The sequence below is a fragment of the Porites lutea genome, chromosome 6, assembly GCF_958299795.1.
Source record: "Porites lutea chromosome 6, jaPorLute2.1, whole genome shotgun sequence".
Taxonomy (NCBI): Eukaryota; Metazoa; Cnidaria; class Anthozoa; order Scleractinia; family Poritidae; genus Porites; species Porites lutea.
In genome coordinates this window covers 5,063,470-5,087,976 of record NC_133206.1, presented here as the reverse complement: position 1 = coordinate 5,087,976, position 24,507 = coordinate 5,063,470, and the positions used below count along the sequence as shown (strand labels likewise).

At 39.0% G+C, this 24,507-nt stretch overlaps 2 protein-coding genes across 2 annotated transcripts; both read left to right on the top strand.

Annotated features, from left to right (window-relative positions):
* Positions 1-30: 30 nt before the first annotated feature.
* Positions 31-1,663, top strand: LOC140941792 (baculoviral IAP repeat-containing protein 5-like). Its single transcript, XM_073390805.1, has 4 exons — positions 31-179; positions 639-748; positions 860-977; positions 1,548-1,663. The coding sequence occupies exons 1-4, from the start codon at positions 69-71 to the stop codon at positions 1,626-1,628; spliced, it is 420 nt and encodes a 139-aa protein (XP_073246906.1). The 5' UTR covers positions 31-68; the 3' UTR covers positions 1,629-1,663.
* Positions 1,664-4,003: 2,340 nt separating this feature from the next.
* Positions 4,004-22,837, top strand: LOC140941157 (meiosis regulator and mRNA stability factor 1-like). Its single transcript, XM_073390135.1, has 21 exons — positions 4,004-4,397; positions 4,604-4,727; positions 5,400-5,572; positions 6,446-6,905; positions 7,382-7,626; positions 8,599-8,883; positions 9,821-9,999; positions 10,417-11,056; positions 11,245-11,848; positions 12,172-12,371; positions 12,500-12,727; positions 13,229-13,274; positions 14,038-14,243; positions 15,558-15,776; positions 16,378-16,432; positions 16,916-17,109; positions 18,759-18,986; positions 19,600-19,882; positions 20,514-20,615; positions 21,506-21,547; positions 22,059-22,837. Exons 1-21 carry the CDS (start codon positions 4,023-4,025, stop codon positions 22,724-22,726), a joined length of 5,556 nt encoding a protein of 1,851 aa, XP_073246236.1. The 5' UTR covers positions 4,004-4,022; the 3' UTR covers positions 22,727-22,837.
* Positions 22,838-24,507: the final 1,670 nt, after the last annotated feature.

Genomic DNA, 24,507 nt, shown 5'->3' with positions numbered 1-24,507 from the left:
GACTGGGGTGAGTTTAGAGTCAACAGAACCGCCATTTTCAAAAAGTTGTTTCTTCGGGCAAGATAAAAATGGTTGATCTAAACTACGATTTTAGCATGAATCGACTCCAGAATCGGCTGGCAACGTTCAAAGATTGGCCCTTTACTGAAGAGACAGGCTCATCATGTACTGCAGAGAAGGTACTACCTTTAAATAGGAGAGGAGAAAACAAATTTTCCTTTAGAGCTTTTAAAAATAAGTTTCTAAAAATGTTGTGTTTGACCCATCTTATTTAATAGTTGGCTTAGATTATGAAATATAACCTTAACTCCCAGTTTATTAACCTGCGACTGGCGACTCGCACAAGTGAACTTCCTCGCAGGCTATCAGTTCATTAGAAATTCAAAATTTGATATTCTTTTGTTTCTTCTTTGACGCTCTGTAAACACTCTAAATTCGAGATTTCTTATTTTAAGAAAAAAATTTAAAACAAATCATAGAATAAGATTTTGTTCTCGTAAACTACCTGTTTAAATTACAGAAAAGAGAGTTCTTATCCTATGATTTGTTTTAAATTTTCTCGTAAAATAAGAACAGGTTGTCTTAAATTGAGAGACTCGAAGCAATCTCGAATTTAGAAATTTCCATTTGTTTATCAGATGGCTGAAGCGGGATTTTTCCATTCTCCTAATGACCGTGATGCGGACATTGCACGCTGTTTTGTGTGCTTCAAAGAGCTGGAAGGATGGGAGCCTGAGGATAATCCTATGTATGTATTTAGTTAACCATGCATTTCAGGTACATGTACCTTTAATACACTTACAAGTCAAATTTCTAATACACAGAACCGACAACACTAACATACACTTTTTTGTTTTAGGGAGGAGCACAAATCTCATTCACCTAAATGTGAATTTCTCCTGTTAAACAAGAAAGAGGAAGATTGGACAGTTGAGGACTTCTTGGAACTGGAAACCAAAAGACAAATAAACAGAATGGTAAGACTGTACATACTAACATACTATCAAAGCAATAGATAAGTACCTGCTGTAGGTATATCCCTTCTCAGGTTAAACCAAAATTTCCTTTGTCTCATATGAATAACAAAATAGTAGGGCTTGGAAACAAAGGAAATTCTGAATCAAACTAGGATGAATAAAGGCTTAACCTGCAGAGCAGATTTTACCTAAAAGATACATCTACCCCAATACAAACTATCACATATTCCCAGTCCCTGGGCAATTTGTTATAAAAGGGTTCCAACTTTCATAGTTTTGTCTTATTCAAAAGTATTTCTCTAGTCTCCTTTTTTTTTTTTTTAAAACAAAAACATGTTAATGATCCCCTCTTAAAAATTTATTGATATACAGTGGAAGCTCTCATCAGCAGACAACCCTCAGGACATAAAAAAGGGGCTGAAACTGGTTGCCCCTTACAGGAAAAATACAGAGTTAATTGTATGGGTTTTAGTGAGGGCGGCAGAGAGTAGAACTATCCACTTACAAGAGTTTCTGTCAAGAGAGCTACCACTGCAATTCTTATCACTGTTTTTTTTTATCTTATTTCAGCATAAGATCATTGAGCTGAAGACAAAGGAGTACAAAGAACTAGCAGAGCATGTCAAAACTGAAATGGAAAAACTTGTTTAACCGTTTAAACTGTAAAATAGCTCATTGTATCGTTTAATGTAAGCAATGAGTGAGTGATATAAACATACTCTATTGAGTCTTTTAAGTTTAATGTATGTTTATTCAGAGTAAAGATCAAGACATACAACACAAAAAAAGCCTCAGAAGACATTATCATTTTCTTTTCTTTTGTTCTTTCTTTTTTTCTTGTGTTTGTGTCCTGTCAACATTCCTGAAATTAATTATCATGGTGTTAAAAGCTTCTGACAGAATGGGTTTTAAAAAAGCTGATTTGCAAATAGAAGTAAATGACTAAAAAATGATGGGTGTAAACTAAGGTCACAGTTTAATTTTTTTTTTCGAAGACAAAGCGTCAAATATATGAATTCAAGAAGAATTAGCTGGCTTTGAATTCCAATTCTTGGCTTGTAACCACATGACAAGGCAGTGATGTTGGTGGTGTGTTGGTGGTCAATACAATAGAATTTTTCTCAAATAATTTACATGAAAATAGGGTTTAGTTCCCAGAGGAAAGAAATACTTCTGTTCTTGATCACCAACATGGCTGCTGTGACGTAACGTGCAAACCAACAATACAAATCTTTAAATTTCCCTCCAGCTTGCCCTGATTACCCATGGTGCAACTATGAGCGTAAACTCCTCTATTCTGAAGTCTGTTCTTTGAATTGCTGCCAACTATATCCCAGCATTTATGTTTCTTAGCCTGAGTATCAGGCGTTTCTGGGGGAAAAGGGGAAAGATGGAAGCGAAATAGGGAGAGAGCTCGTCTCCCCTATCCCCTATCCCCTTAGGAAGGCCTGATACTCAGGCTAATGTTTCTCAGATAGCCATCCAGTCACTTCAGAATGGTACCCAGTGCTCCAATAACAACAGGAACTATTATGATTATGATTATGATTATGATTATGATTATGATTATTATTTTTTTTGGATGTGGCCCATAAAGAATTCAACTACAACAAAATTTGACTATTTTGACAAATCCCAGGTGGATGTGCTGCCTGATAAGGTTTCACTTTTGCCCTTGTTGTCATTGTGTTAATGCCCAGCTATACGAAAAATGAATCATCTGTTAAAATTGAACATTACCTTTGTGTATTAGAAAGGGAATTAAGGAAAATTTGTGAGTATTTCCATTGAATAAAAAGTCTTTTGTTTTTCCCGTGAATTGGGTCTCATTTTTTAGTTTTCATTTGTCTCATCCTTAATTTGGAGCAGGATTGAAGACTGTGGGTGAGACACACCTATCAAAAATTTACAGGAGTCCTCTGGCCCCTCAAACCCTGGGTGGACTGTGACAAACCATGGGAATTTACTTTATTTGTGTTCCTTTCACTGCTGCCAGGTTCGGATCAGTATTGAACAAAAGAATATCTAGGTAAAAACAAAATGTGTATTGCTCCAACGATCAGATCAACTTCAACTCATTAAACAACGCAGCCATGAAGGTTTTGTCAGTCACTTAGTGTAGCCGATTTTGTTCAGTCCACCTCCCATCACCACATCCAACCCTCACTCCTAGCAACCAGACATGTACAGGAGCCTGTGGTTATAGGCTCCATGAACCCAGCAGTCAGCCCCCCAGGGGAGGGGGAGTGGTTGGGTTAATTTTTGCTGGGTATGTGCTGCTGGCCTCTCAGACCCCCTACCCCATTATAGTCTATTCTGTGGCCAATATTAGACCCCATCCTAGTCATCGTTTGGGCAAACATGTAATTTTCAGGATCCCAACTTACGCACTTTCTATTTTTAGGAATTGACCCATTTTTAAGATTGAATGAAGAGCACTTTACTTTTTTGCTAACCATAAATATGAAGAACTGTCTTACCCCAAAAAATCCCAAAATGTGCGACCCCATTCTAGTACCGTAAAACTCCAAAAATACGCCCAGGGGTTTATTTTTTTCAAAGGCCCTTTTTGAGGGGCTTATTTTTGGAGGGGTTTATATTTGGAGGGACTTTAATATCTATAGAGGGAAATTTGCGTTTCCAAATCCATTGGGCTTACCTTATAGGTGGAAGGAAATTTACCATTTTTGCTTTGTTCTACTTTGTATTTTAGGGCAATTTACCAAATACAAGTCCTCTGGCGGCTTATATTTCGAGGGGCAATTTAATGGAGGGTTTTTTGCGAAACGAATTTGGGAGGCTAATATTGGGAGGAGCTTATACATGGAGGGGCTTTTTGGAATTTGAAAATGCGACCAAACGGCACATCCCCATTAGCCTCTTATCAGGAAGGTTCTCGCCTCCCCAGCAGTCAGCAAGAAAATAACAATCTTGTACCCAGATCTCTTAGCTTGAGATCAGTATATGGTCATTTTGTGCAGGCGTAACATGAAGAAGTAACCACATCCGAGGGGTCGGCGGGGGTCGGCAAAGATGGAGTAAAAGATGGCGGCTTTTCCGGTGTGGGTTGGTGGATTGTCTGTAGATGTAAAAGAACATATACTTCATAACTTTTTTCACAGATTTGGACCTATAAAAAATATATTTATACTTAAAGATGCCTTAGGCAAATCGAAACAGTGTGGTTTTGTTAATTTTATGTCCCAAGAAGCCGCCGAAACTGCAGCAAAGGAAATGGACGGATGCAAGGTTTTAGGACGGGCAATAAAGACGAAAGGACCCCGAGAACTTTTAGCTACAGGAAAAAGTACAACCTTCGTGCCCATAAAAGCTGAAGATTCCGAGAAAAGGGACTGTAAAGCGCTTGTAGACTGTGTTTTTTACGTGGAAAAACGCGAGTGCTGTCCGAAAACCAGTGAGGTTAGTTAACCAGTGATGTTATGTTCAATGAAGCTTATCAGTTGAGCAGTTGAGTTGCAAAAAGCAGTACTCGCATTTACTTTTAGTACTTGTTCTTGCAGTGTTATATGCCCTTTTTGTCCCATTTATATTGTAGAAGAGTTTCATTTGCGTAGAAGGGTGTTGCATGTATGTCAATTCTGGAAATGTTGTATTTTTGTCCCTAGTGTCCCTTCCGGCACTGCTTCGCGGCTAGTCAAACTGATGTTGTGTGTGAAAAATGGATTCAGAAGCAGTGTACGGATGTGTTTTGCCCTCAAAGACATCCTAAACTCTTCAAACAACAGCCAGGTATTTGGAACCACTCTTTTTCTGTAATCTGCAATGACAAGAAGTTCTTCGCCCAGACAAATTTTAGGGTCATGTCATCACCAAATGCACTGTTGCAATACCATTGCAATAGAATTGTGGCCGTTTTGTCCAAAAGTCTATTCGCCAGAAGTTATTCTGTCCCTGCTGTAAGTCGATTCACCTGATGACACACAGCATTCTACATCATGGCTTATCAGGGATGTTTTTAGTTTAGGTTGGATTCTATTACTGCGGTTGCTCAAAAGGATTATCGATCTCAATAATCACATCTGAGATACTGAAACTGACTGTACATAAAAGCTGAAATCTACGTGTACCTCAGTGATCGCACTGATGGCTGAAGCGACTTACGTCCGGGTGAAACAAGTTCAGGAGAATCATCTTTCAGGCAAAATGACCTGTTACATGTACCTTGCAATACACCTTAATTTGTACACCGCAACCTGCAGATTGCTATCAGGTGTAATACACGGATAGCTAAAGTTGCACAAAGCTGTGTGAAATATTATTGTCTTTCTTTAAGCCATGTTAAGATTATACACCGGTGCGCATGATTTGTGGGTAGATAAAATTATGGTAGAGTGGCATGCAAGTGATGTACCATTACATTTTCTAGATTCATTACTGATTTTTCTTCATATTATGTAGCAGATAATGTCGCTAAAGTGATTCCTGCAAGATGTCCATCTCACAATGCCTTCAAGTGTACTGGTGAATGTGGATTTGATGGATGTAACACACACTTTATGGAACAAGATGCTTTGCAGGAGCATATAAACAGAGGGAGAGAGAAAAAGATTTCCCTTACATCATCTTGTGCACAGGTATCACGAACACAATGCTTGGTTTTGTATTATTATTATTATTATTATTTTATTCTAATTTATAAAATGTATTCATCTCCAAACAGCATTTATCAGTTCAATCACTGCTCTCTTTTCATATCTACAGGTGTATTTTTTCCTAAAGTAAACCAAACTAGAAGAAGAAGAAGTACTCAGACTTTTTTTCTAAATCAACCAAGCAGAAATACAATGTAGAAGTACTCACAAAATACTCCACATTTTATGGGCACTTTTTGCTATAATTTCACTGTGGTATTTACACATAACACCTTGTTTTGAACAGGAAGTTTGTTTCCTCTGCATATTTTTTTATATACCTTTGACAAAGTATTGATGTATTCTTGTTCGCACATACACAGTAAAATAATTGACTAAGGCCTAAGAATATGCATTGTTCAATTTAAGTTAGAAGGAACTGAAATAAAAACAGCATTAAACTGGAACCATAGCAAATCAATCACTTATTTACTGATAGAAGGAGAGAATGCATTAGTGAATGATCCTTCTCAAACTCATTAATAATTCATTAAGAAAATACAAAGGAAATTAATGTTTAATGAGTGTTTGGAAATCGGATGAAACACTGCTTAGTATTTGCATCCTTAATTTCTCCTTCAAAAATGATTTTGTTTGAGAAGAAATATCAAACATTCGACACAGTGTTTCATCACCAGATGAAACACCTCGAAGTTCGTCAAAAATACTCCGCTGCGCGTCGTATTTTCAACTCTCTTCTCGGTGTTTCATCTGGTGACGATGAAACACTGCATCTCATGTTTGATATATTACATCAAACTTTACTGGAAACTAAGCTCCAAGCAACTGTAAATGGTCTTTATTCCTTCATTTCAGTGTAAAGCCATCTTCTTCAGTGAACAGGAAAGACTGCAGCATACGTGTCTGAGCTCTCCAACAGAATCCTTGCCAGCCAGTCATGGTGGACTTTTCTCTGTTCCCCTCAACTTTTTTCAATCTTCAACAGCAAGTAAGAATGGCACAGTATTGCTCACAAGTACTTCTCCTCAGAATCTCATCAGACCTCAGTATTTTCATGGCAGGAATCCAGGTATATCCACTGTGAATCATGTCTCACAGTGTTCTAGTGAGTTATGCGACTGTTCTAGGAATCAAACAGAAAGCACCGGAAGAAGCAGGACTGGCTCTTTTTGTGTTTGCTCATCTTGTGGGAAAAGCTATGAAAACTCTGGAGATTCATTGAGTGGGTTTGATCTCTCTGTTGATTCTGCTGCCATGGGAGGCCATAGGTGTCCAAATTCTCCTTCAGTCAGAGGACTTGTCAATGACTTAGAAGGTATGTATGTCAGTTCCACTCTGCCCTCCTCCCCCAAATGTAGCTTCTTAGGACGTGTGACAAATTTTGTCTTCAATTTGTTATTTGCAATGCAAAAAGAAAGCATAATCGTGGGCCAGAATTTCCCTTTTTTTACAAGATTAATGACATTTTTAATGTAAATCATTTTCTCCATAAAGTGGGATGTCATGTCATCAATCTCCTTTTCTCGGTAGCAAGCTAAGAATTCTGGTGTTTTGTTGTTGTTTGTTTGCTTTCGTTTTTTATGTTTTCTGTTTCCCATACAAACCTAATAAACCAAACATTATGCAACTTACAAAGTGTGTATAGTGCCCAAATACCAATAGTAAGGAGGAGGTTTTTGTTCATTGTTTGTCCCTTATAGTAGACAATGTACATTGTACTATTTCAGTCTTACGTTATGAAGGCAATGGCACATTTCAGTGCAGTAAGAAGGTTGTTTTTTTTGTATGCAGCTTTAGGTATCATGACCTCAGTGACAGGTTCACCATCCCAGGGTTCTGTAGTGTCAGAGACTGAACCTATAGGAGTATTCTGGGATATAGAAAACTGCCCTGTACCCCGTGGCAAGTCTGCCTCAGCTGTTGTCCAGAAAATAAGGAAGGAGTTCTTTACTGGAAAGAGAGAGGTTGAATTCATGTGTGTCTGTGATATTAGCAAGGAGAAGAAAGAAGTCATTGAAGAACTAAACAAAGCACAGGTAAGCCTCACTTAATAATTCCTGAAGGACTGGAGGGGGTTGCAGAAAATGTGACAGTCATCAAACTGTTGGCTTGTGTTTGCATGATTTTTTTTCATATTTTAATAGTTCAATATTGATCAGATGGCCAGACTACATGTACAGTCTTAGGCAATTCTTTGTTATCTGTTAATTTAATGACATTTGGCTTACAGACCCATGGTTTCTACATTGTAAGGCATTACAGATTTTTTAACAACTGCATACAGTGTACACATAGCAAAATTTGAAAGTTGGGTGTGGGGGCAATAATTTAATACTAATGTCTTTAAGTCCACCAAAGGCAACTTTGAAAAATGTTGACCTTGCAACACTGGTGAGAGTGCACTGAAACTTCTGCTGCAGACTTTGTTGTAAACTTGCTTAAACTGCATTATGTAACTGCATGAAAATCATGGTTTTGAAGTTTACTGGAAAAATTAGAAGGTACAAATCACTTGCAAAAAAATCCACATGTTTCTTATAAAATAATGTTGTAGTTCATTTTTTATCTCAGGTAATTTTTATTTTTCTTTTGTTTTTGGGTGTGGTTATATATGCTAATGATGTTGAAACAAAACAAAAATAAAAAATTACCTGAGATGAAAAATTAACTGCAGCAAAATAATAATAAATGCTTTTTTTAATCATATGCACAATTGAAAATTCTCACATGGATAATTGTGCAATAGAATTTAAGAAATTATTATTAATAATAATTATTATAATTAATCTTTACAATAATAATCTTTATCAGAATTTATGATTAACATCACTATTGCTACAGGTAATCTCTGACAGAATTATCCAGCTGCTAGCTACATGTACGTGTATTTAATGTAGTGAAATAATTATTTCACTTTCGTTCATTGTGGTTGGTTGCATTATGTTCCCCAACCATTCTATGTTGCTTTCATTCACATGTTAATTTACTCTTTTGTACTTTTTTTGTAGGTAACTGTAGTTCATATAAATGCCACCTCAAAGAATGCTGCCGATGATAAATTACGTCAAAGCTTGAGACGGTTTGCACAATCCTACCCTCCACCAGCCACAGTCATCCTGGTGTCTGGAGACATAAACTTTGCTGCTGAACTGTCAGATTTACGTCATCGGCACAATCTCGAAGTAATTTGTCTTCACAATGCCCAAGCCCAACCTGCTTTATTAGCTTGTGCCCAAAAAGTGAAAAGATTTGATCATTTCATTGCCGATTTGCCTGTTGTCTTTCCCCCAAAGGTGAGTTGTGTTTTCCTTAACTAATATTATTCCCACTCTATTAATAACATATAAAGGAAAAACAACATGAAAATCCATCACCTCTGTGAAGTTGGTTATGATATCAGGTACTGACTGCCTTGAATATTTCTTCACCTCATTTTTACATGTAGCATAGAAGTTTTATTAATGACTTGACATGGTGTTTATTCAGATTTCCAATTAATACTTTGAGTTTGGTTGTTAAATTACTGTCATTGATTGAAATGTGACTGTGTTGTTTCTTAAACCCACTTCTCCTTGCCTGGATCTACATGTAATGTCTTCCTTAAGTTTTATTCCCTTATTTTGCACTCCATATCGCCTACAGTGCATAACATCTGCAGTATCGAAGGTGGCAGCGACTTTCACATGTCACCTGAATAAATGATCAAAGTGAGCTGTAGAACATTATGTTATAGTAGCATATTGTATATCATATGGTATAACAGTGATGTCTGCTTCTTAGCATAATAAATACACTTTAGTAATAGGAGTGAGTGGAGTCCAGTTCAGTCTGTAATCATACAGTGTACAAGTGATTATAAAAACTGGATGATCTTGTAGCAGGGGTCGGATTTGTTTAATCACAAGTATGATTGCAGACTAAATTGGGCAATGGGAAGTTCTGTTACCAATTAATCATAACTACAACAAAGATTATGATATTGTAAGTTGCTTTTTTTAAAATTAAATTAAAAGATATTCAGGGAACATTTTGCTAGAAGTGAAGAACTAAACCATTCAGGTGTGTACGATGGTGCATACTATCTGGAAAATTTATTACTTATGCATGGCATATACTGTCCTACAACAACACTATCCCATTAATGCTGAAAGCAGACAGTTGATATCCAATTAGATTTGAGAATTTTGTTATACATGTAGGTATAATTACAATATTTTTTTTGGACTTCAGAACCCAGATGAAAGTGGCTTATCATCAGAGCTACTTGTTCTGAATCTTCCCATCGGAAAAGATGTTACCCAAGTCAAAAACAGGCTGAAAAAGCTGTCTGACAACTGTGGTGGCAAAGTAGTCAGTATCTCTGGAAGAACTTCAGTGTTAAGGTTCCCAAATCCTGCTAGTGCTGCCAGGTAAAAATTTTCATCATCCTCTACTTAAAATCTTGTCAAATACAATCATGTATTTGAAATCTGTACTGTACATCTGTGTTTTCACTTAAAACAATAATTATTAAGATTGATTCACAGTGACTTAGATGACACATCTATTTATTTAAGTAATGGTTTTCTAATTTTGAGTCAAAACATACAGATGCAAAATAATGGATTGATTTTTATTGGTATGTCTGCTAGGTACATGTAAAGGGCGGGGGGGAATGGTAGGAGGATGAGCAGTAAAAAAAAGAGGCACAAAAGTCACTTTATTTAATTCCTTAAAGCAACCTTTTAAATTTTGCCGTAGAAAGCTGTATTTTTGCAGCCACCAGGAATAAAAGCTAGCAATGTGTTCAACTTGTACATTTTTTTTATTAATTATCAATTTTGCAGGGCAAGAAGAAGAATGGACAAAGAGGATGTCTTCGGCTCAACAATCCAGGTTGTTTATTCCACTACAAGTCAAGGTAGTCCACAAAAAGGCAAAAAATCCCAGGCAGTAGATAGCACTGAGAGCTCAACAATGTCACCAAAACCTTCACCTCTCCAGAAAGATCGGAGAAGTTCTAATGCAATGTTGGATGATTTCGTTATTGATAACAGTTCAACAAACAGGAAAAGTACAAAGCCTGAGGATAAAATTAATGCAAAACCTTCAGATGATAGCCCTGAATCCAGTGACAGCACAGAAGAAAATGGTCCTTCTCCTTCATTATCCACAGGCCCTCAGTTTATTAGCCATCAGACAATGTTCAGTAATGGATCTGTAACTGGAATATGGCCACATCCTATTTATCAGAACTTTATGAACCTTCCTGCCCAGGGCCCAGGATTTCCTGGTATAACCCCTCTAGCACCTCCTGTAGTGGGTGCTCCACACCTTGCTGCTTCATGGCTGGCTAGTCTACATAATTTCACTGTTTTGGATCAGCAGCGAGGAGGAATAGATTTACTCGTCACAAACCTTGATGAGACTGTAAGCAAAAAGGAGTTGAAGAAAAAACTGGCATCAGTATTTCGAGAACATTGTAAGGTATGGTGTATGTTGTTAATGACAGATATTTTGGTTAAACTCTTTTTGTCCTTGGTAAGATTTACCAAACCAAAGGCGTCACTACCACGTTAAACAACAGTGTTTCTTTCAAATTCTTTCTTTTATTAGTGAAGCAATTGAAATCTGTGGAACTAAAATTATGATTTGTTGTTTTATGCTCCCTCCAGGTTTATTCTGTCATACTTCACAGTGGGGAAGGCATTCCTCTGAGGGCATTTGTCAAAGTGCCAAAACTATCTGATGCTCACCTTGCCATACTTAAAGTGCACCAGAAGAAAATCTTCAACACTCATGTAACTGTCAATATTGCTACTGAAAAAGAAAAGGATCTTTGTTTCTTACACTGTGAAGTCACTTCCATTCTTAAAGAAGCCCCTCTTCACTTTTTGCCTTTAAACAAATTCCTTAATGACTACTATGAGAAGTGTTCCCATGCATTTGACATGAGTTCCATTGGACTTATTCATGACCTAGTTGTGATAATGGGTAAGCCTGGCAATCAGGCGATAAGTCTGATAACACGAGCTATTGGCACTGTGAAAGTATCCGTCAAACCTGAGCAGTTTGCAAGTGATGTTCATGCTCTTCTGAAATCCTCCGAGGGAGCGATACCATTGGTTAGCTTTGCAGCAACGTACTGGCTTCAGTTTGATAAGATGATTGAGTTGAGTGACAGTGGAGATACCTTAGCTGATGTCCTGTGTAATGTTCCAAATGTCAAGATCACAGATTCATTGATGGTGTCTTGGGCGAAACAAGCTATCAGGAATGGTATGCACTCTGTGCAATTCATGTACTGTGGAGTCAAACAAATTTGTTTTTTGAATCCCAATATGGCTCTTAATAATAGTCTTTTTGTTTTTTGTTGTTTTGTGTTTGTTTCTTGTTTTTCCATTTCTCATTCTCACCGTAAAATTATTTTACTATCCAATTTTATTCCCAGGGTTTGTACCACTTCTTTAATTCTTTAAAATCCCTGAAAATTTCAAATTCTCATCCAGAACCCTAAAAAAGACCTTAAAATTTCAATTTTTTCCTTGTGTTTGATGAATGTGGAAAAAAGTTCTTGACAATCCTGCTTTGTTTTTCAACAGGCGGTAATGTTAGCAAACTTCTGGAATTGAGTAAGGAATTACAAGAGTTGTTACTGATTCAGGACGAGTTCAGACTACCACTCTGTGCAGTTCTCTCTGAATACCAGTCATGGTTTGCCAAGAAAACTCCATTTGATCCTGTTATTTATGGATTCACCTCTGTTGTGTCTCTTCTGGAAGCTTTACCATCTGTAGTAGAGGTATGTACCAGTAGAAACGTGCTTTTACTGAGTATAAACATGCTGATCCCAAGCTACAGTGTACAGGCATCTGTTTTAGCCTTAAGGTCTCTGCCAGAGTTGTCCTAAAATGTTACTGATATTTTCAGGTAAGAATTCAAGGTTCTGAGAGATGGCTTTCCCTGACCCAACGTATGAAAATCGATGCCTTTGAGAAGAACCTGAAAATACTACTTGAAAGTCAGCCTGATAGACTAATTGCCTTAGGAAACTTTGTGTCAACATATATGAAGTTCTTCGGTCAAAAGTGCAAGATTGCTACTTTTGGATTCTCTAAGTTGACCGATTTAATTGAAGCTGTACCAAATGTGGCAAAGGTAGGAATAGAGTCTAAATATAATTACCGTAAACTGCTGTTTCATGTCTTATAAGCAGCATTTTATGGTATTTTAGTACTGGAATGAAGCTGCCTGCATCAAAAACAAGTGTCTAGTGTCTTAAAACGCTTAACTGCTGCTTCCGGCTTTGTTCCTCATCTGAGGTAAGGTTCCGCCTTCTCCTTTACCATCCCCATTGTCTTAAACAAGACGTTGCAAACACACAGCTTCTGTTCTGTACAAAAGTGCACAATGGGCTTGATTTAACTTTGTCGACGTGTTTTTAAGGGTTCTAAAACAACTAGTTAAAGGAGCACAAGTCAAAATAACCGTCTGAAACAGCTTTAGCTACAGAAGTGCAAATGGTTGGAATCATTTACCATCTCAAATTAAGAACATCCATTCCTTGTGTTGTGTTGTCACGGTAGACGTGAATTATTTGTCATAAAGGTTGTATTAGTATATGATATTTTCTAAACGTATCTTACCACCCTTTGACAGATCCATGGAACCGGAGATCAGAGATTCATCTCATTAGTGGAAAAAGGTACCATATTTATTTTAATCCTTGTCACTGACTTTGAACTCAGAACTCTTTGCCTAAAGCACGGCTGGCTCAGTGCTTAGAGCACCAGTCTGCTTTGTGAGAGGTCAGGCCTCGAATCCAGGGCCAGATCAGTTCTCAGTGTCTTAAAATAACTGAAGAAACTTGTACTGATTTTGCTTTAGAAATGGATAGACCCTCGCTTGGCCCGGATGGCCGTGTAGGAAAAAAAAGAAGAAATTCGAGTTGCTAGGATTAGCTCAGTCGGTTAGTGCAAGGCCTTCTGTCCGAGAAGTTTCGAGTTCGATTCTTAGCTGTAACCTTAAATCCTTGTTTCGTCGTCTTTCCTTTTCGTGAAGTTTTAAGTACATGTAGCTTTAAATACCCGTATAACGGAGTACTGATTACGAAAGGGCGGTAAAACTAGCGCGCCGTCGGCCTCAGGTTTGTCACTGTAATGTGTACTGTTACGAGTTACCGATGTAAGATAAGGACCTTTACTTTTAATTGTGGTCCTGTCCCCTTGCAAGGCACTTATAAACGGTCTCCTTAATTAGCATTACATGCATTCATGCAGTTCATTGAAAAAGAGTCTTTATTTTTGTTTTATCTGCCCTATATTTGTTTTTGCTAAGGAAAGGGAGATTTAACATGCGTTGGAAGTGGGTGTTTTTTTGTTTTTGTTTTTTTTTTTCAGCGGAAGAACCTATGTTATGGTACTTCTTCACTGAACCGACATTTGTATTTGTTCAATTGAATTTAACAGGCAAGAGTAGCAAGACAGAGAAGCGCACTGAAAAACAAAACCTTGCTAAAGAACTGAAAGAGTTATTGTCCAGCATTGACGGTCACCGGCTTCCTGTTGCCACTGTGCTTGCTCGATACTACCAACACTTTGGTCGCTTGCTGAAGATCAGTGATTATGGTGCAAGGTGTATTGAAGAGCTTGTTGAGGATTTACCTTCATTACAGGTACGGATCTTTGTGGCAACATAGACCCTATTCGCGCGAAATACGCCATCTTTTGCGGTAGGTACTGAAAGACAGTCAAGATTAGACTTGGAATCGTTTTGAAAACAGTGCAAGGTGCATTGGAGACCTTGTTGAGGATCTACCTTCATCACAGCTAAGGATCTTTGCTGCAACATGGCTTATGATGTTTCAGTAATCAACTAGACTGCGAGCAGTCTCTCTTTTTCTTCAGATTTAGTGAAAGCAGTGTACGCGCGCGGAAGGGGCAAAGCCGCGAGACGCGCGAAACGCGGGCGGCAGCGTGCCTCTCCCGTCTCGCGCCTTTAGTCACGCGCGAGGTCATTTGCGTGTCTCGCGCGTTTTGTTCAAAGGACTAAGAAAAAAAAAGAGGCTGCTCGTAGTCTAGTAATCAACATACGTGTACATTTTGAATGAAGCCACAGTTGGAAGATTTCGATCTTTTGATTTGAAAGTGGAATTTTGATTCCAATAATGCACTTTATTTAAAGACTAGTGAAAATCATTCCTAAATAATAAGCGCAACGCGCCAATCAAAAGCATATCAACACTTTACTCGCGACAGTCTGCTTAACTTGAAAGTTTTGCGGCCAAACATGTTGTGTTGTGTTGTGTTGTGTTGTGTTGGTAAGACAACTTTTTTCGTCACGTGCCCATGCTTCCAGGGTAGTGTACTTCAAGAATATTTGAAAAAGATGTGTTTTCAGTCTTTGAAACAGGCGGCTTGGAAGAACAAATTCGAGTATTTCCAACAGGAGTCGAACCTGCTACCTTCTGGCCCCAGTTGTTTAAAAGGTTGACAGCAATATCCGCTGGTGAAATCACTATCCAGCGGATAAGTGTTAGGGAAACCAATTGCGCTATCCAGTGGATATAGAGGATATTACATGGCCGCTTGGAGATACGAAATTTTGTATTTCTAAGCGGCCATGTAATGTTCTATTTATTATATAAACACCAATGAAATACCAAACCATTTCACTTTAATAGTTTTTTGGTGTGAAAGGCACGATTTATCATGTAGCCATAGCACCGGTGATATTTTCACATGTGAAGATAACATGTTATTTTCATATGTGAAGATATCAAGTTTTCGCGCGAAAGCGCACGTGGTATTTCATTGGTGTTTATATAATAAAGAGATTTATCCGATGGATAGTGCTATCCACCTTTTGAACAACTGGTAACTGGTTACTAGTCAGACCAGATGCTTTACCAGACTACCAATAAGCTAATAGTATCATACATGTGCTTGAAAGTAAGTCCAATAACCTTTTGGGCGTGCCTTATTTTCAGGTCACAGAGATATGTGGTGAAAAATTCCTCGTGATTCCTCCAAAAGTCACTCTGCAGTCTTTACGCAAAGATGTGGTAGAACTGTTGGAATTGCAAGAGGGCAAATTTCTACTCATTTCACGCCTTGCAGCCACTTTTCGTAAACATCATGGCCGTAAATTTCCTCTTGGCCAGGCGAAGCTCGAGGACTTTATTAAGAGTTTAGAGGGAATTGCAAAGGTACATGTAGTTAATGAATTTTGGTGCATATTTTCCTTAGTAAAATCGATTTTTGAGGCTTGAAGCCTGTGTTAGGGATAAGTAAACGAAGTGCCAATTTTCCTTTCGTAAATGTCGACGCCAGTTTTTAGAGACAGAGAGTATTTTTAGTTTTTCAATGAAAGTCTGAACTATTAAAGAAGAGGACATTTACCACCAAGAATTAAGTATGAAAATTGCAAGGATTTAACCCTACACATGCAGTAATCCATAATCGGTGTTGCCCTAGTCCTTTCCCTCTCTCTCAAGTGGACCAAGATATCGTTATTTCTAAGGCCGTTTTATCGACAATATATTATCTTTTTTTCTTTATTGTAACATCTCCTGTGACTAAATTAGGCTTGATAGCTCTTGATTACCAACGAGGGCAGCAAAGTGAGCCGAGGAAAAATTCATTTCTCCCATCTCTCTCTCTCTCTCAATGTGCAGAGAAACTGTAAATGGTTCATTTTTATTGTTTGTCTGTGTGGCCATTTTGTTTTCCTTTTCGTTTGTACTGTTTTTGTAATTTGGTTTGTTTGCTTAGTTTATTTTTAAATCTCACTCAGTCTATATCTTTTAGGTTAGGGGATCCGGCAATGATAGAATTCTTCTCCTACCCTTGTCTACAGCTAAAGGTAAATTCCAGGGGATCTCATACGTTTCTCGGAAACTGCCCACCTACCCCTCCCCTAAGCCAACATCAACACTTACTTCTCTCTTAAGGCAAAATGTTGGCTTAGCGGTGGAGGGGGTGGGGATTAGTTGGGCAGTTTCCCAGAAACGTTTAATCAGCAATCCGTTCCAGGCAGAACACCTACTTTAAAAGTGTGATTTCAACTCCGGGAAAGTTGACTATTACGTCTCTTGGTATTAAAAAGGTAACTTATTGAAGCTGAAGGCCTACAGAAAAGTTAGTGAACAAGAGAAACTTGCCATCTTTTTTATTTTACCCCATACTTACAATTTGGAGGGAAAAATTGAAATGAATACGCCATTTCCTTGAATCTGCAGCATGTTTTCTGCAAAAGGTTGGACGAGTCTAAACCTAAAATTTGAGGGTTCAAATGAAAACTACATGTAGTCGGCAAACTAACCGAAGTTGCTTTCCTTATTCTTAGAAAAACGAACCCTTGAATTACAGCCACTTGCGGAGAAGATCACAACACTGTTGATGAAATACCCAGGATCCAGAGTTGCAAAATTTGCTTTTCCTGAAATCTTCTTACGGGAATATGATCACGTGTTGAAGCCCAAAGACTGGGGTTACTCCAACATGGATGTCCTCATACGTGCTCTTGGAGATGTCATTGAGGTTAGAAAAAATCTCTTTTCGCCTTTATTTATACTTAAGGGACTGTGTCATGGCAAGTTTCATATTCTTTTATCACGGCTGAGCTGAAATTATAACTAAAACTTTTATTTGGGTTTCACACTTCTCTATTGAAACTGCTCTAATAAAGATTCAGAGTCCCTAATGTTGATTAAAAATTGAATTAAAATTAAATTAATTTTATTTAAGCTCGATAGCGTGAGGAGTGGTTGCCCAATCTCCCGAGCCCGGGGCTCATGTATTAAACGCTCGAGCATTCCTGGGGTGCTTACCATTTGACAGAAAAATCCGGTTGGGGTGTCCAAAGCATAATGGTAAGCGATTTATTAGTTTACCGCAGAAGTGCCACATCCGTTACGGTTTGAATCCAAAAAAGGGGCGAATTTGTGTTGCGTGAGTCTGGAGCCGAGAAGGAACCGAGAAATTGGTAAATGGTAAGCAACATTCCGTTTGGTTCGTACCAACCGGAATTAATGGACTACCTCAAAACGTACTCCTCAATTTTCGGTTGGAATTTCCGAAAAGTGACCTTACCAATTACCTTCCATTCGGAATTTCCGAATTTTTTTTTCAAATGGTAAGCACCCCGGATCGAATTGGAATTTAGAAATGTTGGTTTTTGCGGAGAGGGGAAAACCGGAGTACCCGGAGAAAAACCTCTCGGAGCAGAGAAGAGAACCAACAACAAACTCAACCCACATATGACGTCGAGTCCGGGAATCGAACCCGGGCCACATTGGTGGAAGGCGAGTGCTCTCACCACTGCGCCATTCCTGCTCCCCTAATTAATTTCTTTCGTTTTTTGTAAGGTTTTGTTGAATTGGTTATTTTTACAAAGTCTTACTTACAGCAAACAAGGTATACACAATTACGGTAAAGTAACGTTCACGAGCAAGGAAAAGAAAAAGAATTAGCTGTAAAAATGAGTCATGTGGGAATGTTATAGTATCTGTGGAGCCTTGTTACTGTTTTCGTTTGGTGCATTGTATTTTAATGATCAAGGAAGGATCGTGAAACACAGCCAAATCAACAACTGACTCTTACTGGAATAAAGCAATTCAGTTCGATTGCTTTAGCGAACAGAGACAAACGCACGCTACTTTTGACTGGTTTATCGAACTTATTGGCAAAGTGAACAGATATTAGCGATGAAGCAGCGCGCAAAGAAAGTAGTGTCCGACAACCCGGGGCTAGTGGATTTTGATATCGGGCTAGTTAATTCTGTTTTTATCTTGCCCGACGGGCAAGGGGTTTTTTTTTTTTGAGGAATTCGAATAACAGAAGAACTGTGAAATCAATTCTGCTCGTCAAAAAGCTTTTGGGGCTAGCGGAAATGACGTTTGGGCTAGTAACTGCTAGCTTCAGCTTGCCCGAAGGGCAAGCTGTAAAAATGATTTTCTTTGTACGCTGTGAAGTTTGACTTCATTCGCTTTTCAACATTCTGATTAGTCATTGGCAAAGGTAGGACTATAGTCTTGTGTTGGGAGGCAACAAGCAAACTTGTTTTTATCCTTTAACTACTTGGGGATGACACAAAACGCCATACATTTTTGTTAAGTTGGAAAATCGCATTTATTTTGCACCCTATATTATGACTGACCATGGTCACGCGTGAAATCTTGTTTTCACAGGTTCAAGGTGCAGGCAACATGGCCGCCGTTTGCGTAAAACAAGAAGAACTTTTAAACGTGTTTTCACTTCGTGTGATAAACGTGCTGACTGGGCAAGCCGATAACAGTATTCCTTTGTCAAAATTTACTTCTGCTTATGAACAACTTTACGGTCAGAAGCTTTGTGTTCAGAACTTTGGCTGTGCCTCCCTGGATGATTTGTTGTCTGTAGTGTCTCCTGTTGCAAAGGTTGGCAAAATATTTAATCGAAATCTTTATTAACCTGCGTCTGGTTGTATTTCCCATGTCCTCTATGTGTTTGCTTTTACGGTTTCATTTTTGTTCATGTTTGGCTTATACTGCTAGATCTTGCACAATCACTACGTTACTGAACTCACTCTCTAAGGCCACTTACCCCAAGTCAAAACTGGCCGGACAGTTCGATAATTTTGAAAATTAATTGGCTTTCTTCGAGGTTCCGCAGAAAAAATCCTCACTGTCGTGCACTCCATTTTAGAGTACATAGATCTTGCTATAGATAGTTTAACGGATTAATAGTTAAATTCTCCTAACGACTAGACAGGTCTGGGCGGCCTGTTCTGACGAATGGTAGGCGCCTTTAAGACACATAGGGCCGGTTATTTAAACGAAGTATAACTTAGGCCGCGGTTCAACAGATCTCTTTCTTAGTGTTAGAACTACCTTGTAAACGAAGCAAACGTTAGAAACTGTTCAATTAAAACTTCATTTAAAGCGAAAAGTCTTTTGCCGGCACAAAGAAAAACAGCACTACCAATAAGTATTGATTCATGGAAAGAAACAATGTGTGGCTAACCTGTTTATACTTTTCGTCTGTTAACAGGTTTACAGTAAAGACAGCAAACTTCGCTTAACGCCGTTACAGACTTTTGCAATTGAGACAAGAGATCTCCTGAGACATCTTGGTGGATGTGTCTCACTAAACCGGTTTGCCCCCAACTTTCAGCAGTTGTACGGTCGTCCTTGCAAGGCTGGGGATTATGGCTTTAATCGTATATCAGAGGTTATCGACGCCATGTCAAACGTGGCTGAGATACGCGGGAAAGGCGCCGAAAAAATGGTTGTCCTGGTTGATGGAGACAATGTTTCTTTATATGGCGTCGAAGGTAATGCTTTTCTTCAGTTATAAATCACAAATGAATTGAAGGTTGTATCTGAGTGAGATCTCTTTTCTGCACACTCATGCAGACTGGTCATCCTCACCTTCTTTGTACAAATGTACCGCAACCTTCATCGAATTGTAAGGACTTGTAGTACAATTACGGATAAGAAACTAATGAGTGGAATTCCGTTTGAATCCCGGGCAAACCTAACGCCATTCAACCTTTTTTCTCATCTCAGTAACTAAGAGTTTTCACCATCAATTTCTGCTTCTCCTGAGTATTTTTCGATCTCTAGCCTGCGTAGCGAGCGGGATTGTTATTTTGCGTGAGCAAAGTTTTGGCAGAGGAGCTGCGAAGCCCTGCGCAAAAACACTGAATTCCGCCAGCTACGCAGGCTATTCAATCTAGCGAATGGCCTGTTTTGAGATATGTCATAAAATGATTATACTGAGTGTATGAATTTTGCCACCATGTGAATAGAATTAATGGTCCTCGAATCGATGTTTTTAACTGAAGCAGCTGCAAGGAAACTATAGTGACCACCAGTAGACACGCGACTTTTTTGAAACCGCTATTGATTGATTAATTGATTTACTTTACATTTCTTTTTTATTACATTTTTTGCCTTTGTTAGGAACAGAGAGACAGCAAAGCGGAGTAGAAAGTGCTCTGTCTCAGTCCCAGAAATATGATACCAGAAACTCTGGCACGGCATCGCCCGCTGTTGTAGAAGAAGGTGGGTTTTTAAAAGACTCTTCCCAGTGTCAACATGTCTCCAGAGTTTTGCAAGAGTTTCTTGGTGTACAGCTGTGAGTCCCTTTCGCAAAACCTGCTTCGCGGATAAAAAAAAAAGCTTTAGAGAGAGCTCGCGTTTGCAGTTTTAATGCTGTTATGTCTGTTGTGCACTTGCGATTTTAACGTCTTGCCGTCTCATATAAGAATGAAACGTAACCTGTGTTGTCAAAGAAAGTAAAGCGTGATTTCTTACATGGAAGAAAAAATTTCAACGCACAAGATGTCGCTTATTTGTCTGACGCGTTAAGGTACGCTTCACCTTCATGTCATTTAGCACGTAGATTACTATAGCGTCGACGAGAAAATGAAGCGTGACTTCTTGCATCAAGAAAACAGTACTTTGTATCTGGCCTTCAGAATTATTGCTTTTCTTACTTAGTGCTATAGTTTCGGAAACTGTAGACAACTGTAAACACCAAAAGTGAAGATTAGCCGGCAATGCAGGCGCTTTCTTCGGGCGCGCGAATATTTTCGCCCGCGAAAACGCCATGATGAAACTCCCGAAGAGAGGAGGAAATGGGGCGAATCAAAGGGAGCGGAGAGGGGGCGGGGAGAGAGAAGAGAAAACGAAGAAGAAAAGCATTTTTTTCTCCCCTCCCCCTAACCCTAACCTCTCCCCTTTCCTTTTTTCGCCCCCGCACCTACCCTAAGAGTTACTATTTCAACTCTCCCCAATCTTCCTCAGTCATAAAATCAAAGACGGCGGCTACAACAATACGAACATGAACAAGCTTTCGCCCACCCAAAACACGCCCGCACTGCAGGCTAAGTGAAGATTTGTTCGGCCTCATTCTAAAAGGAAACGTTCTCATTGCATTCTGTTTTTTGCAGATGATGAAATTGTGGTCACCATCGACGACAAAGATGGAGAAGGTAGGGTGGGATAATTATATGAATATCTCACAACTTGTTCTGGCTTGTTCTTTTACTTATGCCGAAGTTATAAACCGCTTCATGAGAGTAATATCAAGTTTAAGTATAACAACATCAATTAAACAGAGAAAAATAGGTAATAGATATTAACTAATCTATACCATAATGAGTGAGAGATATAATGTATCTAAGTGCCGCAAAAACCTGTTCCCAAGCTTCGCGTATGCACGAGTTGTGTGTAAATGTTAAAACATGGCGTTCAATGTTCGTAATAACGATCCTGCGCCTGTCGTCCGTAATAGCGGGTGTCCGTGATGATGTCGTAAGGAAAGTTAGAACAGGAATTTGTTTCGCCGTGAATGTCCTTTTAGTTTGGTTCGTATTAGTGTGTTTTCGGAATGACGAGGTTTCTAGTTTGTCCAGCCAAATTTCTGGGCCGCAATGGAAATTACAGGGTGTTACGCTATAATATTATTGTTATGTATTTATTTTATCATCTTATTTGATTCAGATTTGATTGTTCTTGATGGTGAACCTTCATCCGGGACATTTACTGACCAGACACTGGCAGATGATTGGTTGATGGCGCCCGTGCCAGAATCCCTACCAGAACCTGACTTGCAGCCTGCCATTCCCGAGCCTCCTCCTGTTGGGGATCTTATATCCTTCACTGAGTTTGACATGGATGTGCTGTTTGAAGCCATAGATAACATGGGTCTGCCTAATGAGCTCAGTACTGGTCCAACAGGTGACTTGACAGAGCTTTTGGCAGAGTCTAACCAGCTCTCTGGTGAATACAACGGCTCTAAGTCACCATCGAAAATCCCTTTACCTAACCGATGCCCTGCACTGGAATCCGACTTGAAGGATCTGGAGTTGCCCTATTCACCTACTGGTTATGGAGATGATGTTGCACCTGTGAGGCCAGCGCCTGTAAAACCTGGAGTAATGCTGCACGCTGAAGTTGAAGCAGACATCCTGGCCTACAGCCATTCAGAACCTGTGTTGCCAAGGAAACTTGCAGCGACATTCACAGGAGTAGCCGCTAACAAGCCTCTTGCTCAAGGCAAGAGCTCTGATGAAGAGGAAAAGAAAGTGCGAGCTAAAAAGTCTACCGCTCCTAAAGTCAAGTTGGCAGCTAATTTTAGCAAGACGCCAAGCAAGCAGAGTTTGTCGTGAGGAAATGGTTTGTTCAAGTGCCAGAAAGTGCAAAATTGTTATCGCTTTTCCATAGTTGTTCTACCTTGTTTTGTGTTTTTCTTGTCGTTTTTGTTTCTGATCGGTAAGAATGAAGGTGCACGCTTTCCGATACTTGGCTTGTATGCTTCTTAATTGAGAGCGTGTTACTGGCCGAGTCCATTGCTGAGATGCAGATATACACTAACTTGTTTCAGTTTAAACCCTTTCGCTAAAAAGGGTTACTTGTTGTCCCATAGCAGCATCGGTTTGATTGCTCGTCATAGACCTGCAGATTCGATCGTCAGAAATACACTGCTGCTTTTAACACCTGCGCCTCAGCTCTGGTTATGTTTAAAAAGAATTTATGTTTGTGGTACTGGGCCCGGTTACTCGAAAGATGGTTAAGTTTAACCCAGGATTGAGCCAAATTTCAAACACGCTTTTCTCGTCTCAGAACATGCAACTCGAGGTTGCAAAATACTATTGAGCCTTTACTACGAGATACAGTTATGATAACACAAAATGTTACCCTAAGCAATGCGTAGGAATGTAAAATACCGAAACGGAACAAAATTTTAATCCTGGATTAACGCTAATCGACCTTTCAGGAACCGGGCCCTGAGTAGTAACTTCGAGTAACTTACTTCATTCTCAAGGAAACTATTGGTTAAAAAAAGTTAGGTAAGGAGGAAATTACAAGTAGTATTATTTATAAGGTAAGGAGGAACCAGCATTGACTAACTGATCATTGATTCAAAATGCACTGATAAGTTCATGGTTTCTCTTTTATAATTTTGTGTGACTTTGATTCCACTTCATTATTTCACTGCCTTTTCAAGAGTCACGATCCTCAAGAACTTATACTTCGATTTTTACCCCAAGGAAGAGCTACTATTATGCGTAAACAATTCGCAATTTAAGCTAATGACACCAAAAGATTAAAGAGACGCCTTCTCAAATATCCAGATCAGCGATTGTAGCTACGTTATCTCATGACGCGAAATTCATTGTGGTACATAAGCCACGCCTGCTTCTATGTGCTGTTGTCTTTATTTTCGTCGCCTTTTGCTTGGCTATACTTGCAGAAAATGGTGACCAGATCATTTTTCTTTCAAGCCTGTCCATTTTTTTCCGAGGCAGGCAATTCCTTCAATGCGATTGGACGACCCCGAACGGCTCATTGACGTCATCAGTGGCTTAGTTCCAGTCCTTTCTGCAGTAATGAAGGAAGGTAATGTGTTTATGTTTGTAAACTGTGTTTTAGTGTCGTATCGAGGCAGGCGTGGCATTTTGTATTTCATTTCAGTGGCGAATCTCGGCTGCTCTTGTTGTTTACAATTTCGCGGATAGTGAAGGAATTCTCAATTCTTACTTTAGGAAAGATTTCGTATGAAATTCTTAGTGGGTTATAAAATGTATTTATCTATCGTGATAATCTTAATGTGCCACTGAAGGGAAATTGTTGTAAGGAAAAGATATGCTTAGTCTTTGGTTGGAAACATTTTCTTTTTATCGGCTGTGCTCCTAGTTTTTAGAAGATGCTCATCGATTGGTCTGATTCGTACAGCATGAAACGAAGACGTTTGCACAGATGGACAAGTCAGTAGACAAGAAATGTGCACGTAATGTTGATATGATGTCCTCCTTATTGAAAGAAGCGTTTTCTAGCTACCTTATTGGTAGCAAGAAATATATTTGGAAAGCGTCGACGAAAATGAGAGGCATGTTAAAGAGAGGCTAACACTTGCATCGTTGAGGGACATTTTAAGTAAAGAAAATTT